We start from the raw sequence: 380 nt of genomic DNA, 5'->3' as shown, positions 1-380 counted from the left end.
CCCTCCCCGGCCAAACCTCCCACCCAACCTGGGCCTCCGTTGCAGGTGTGGCAAAGGACGACCAAATTCCTCGAGTATGACGCCGAGCAACACGAGATGGAGGTGGAAATGGGCTTCGTGGATCCCTCCAACCCCCCCGTGCCAGGATGCAATCTCTAGTAGGTTTTGCTGTTGATGGGGATGTTGTTGGTTGATGGGGATGTTGTTGGTTGATGGGGATGTTGTTGGTTGATGGGGATGTTGTTGGTTGATGGGGGGGGGGATGTTGTTGGTTGATGGGGGGGGATGTTGGGTTGATGGGGGGGATGTTGTTGGTTGATGGGGGGGGATGTTGTTGGTTGATGGGGGGGGGGATGTTGGGTTGATAGGGAATGTGTGTG

General features: G+C 56.3%; 1 protein-coding gene across 1 annotated transcript in view; it reads left to right on the top strand.

Annotated features, from left to right (window-relative positions):
- LOC119590844 (phosphatidylinositol 3,4,5-trisphosphate 3-phosphatase TPTE2-like) overlaps positions 1 to 380 on the top strand; it is a gene marked incomplete at its 5' end in the record, with an annotated part of 9,758 nt that overhangs the window by 1,475 nt on the left and 7,903 nt on the right. The window contains 1 exon segment of the mRNA XM_037939601.1: positions 46 to 158. Coding sequence (XP_037795529.1) covers positions 46 to 158 — 113 coding nt within the window.

Source organism: Penaeus monodon, chromosome 27 (assembly GCF_015228065.2).
Source record: "Penaeus monodon isolate SGIC_2016 chromosome 27, NSTDA_Pmon_1, whole genome shotgun sequence".
In the NCBI taxonomy this organism is placed as follows: domain Eukaryota; kingdom Metazoa; phylum Arthropoda; class Malacostraca; order Decapoda; family Penaeidae; genus Penaeus; species Penaeus monodon.
Note: the sequence above shows the minus strand (reverse complement) of the source record. Positions and strands in the feature narration are given on the sequence as shown.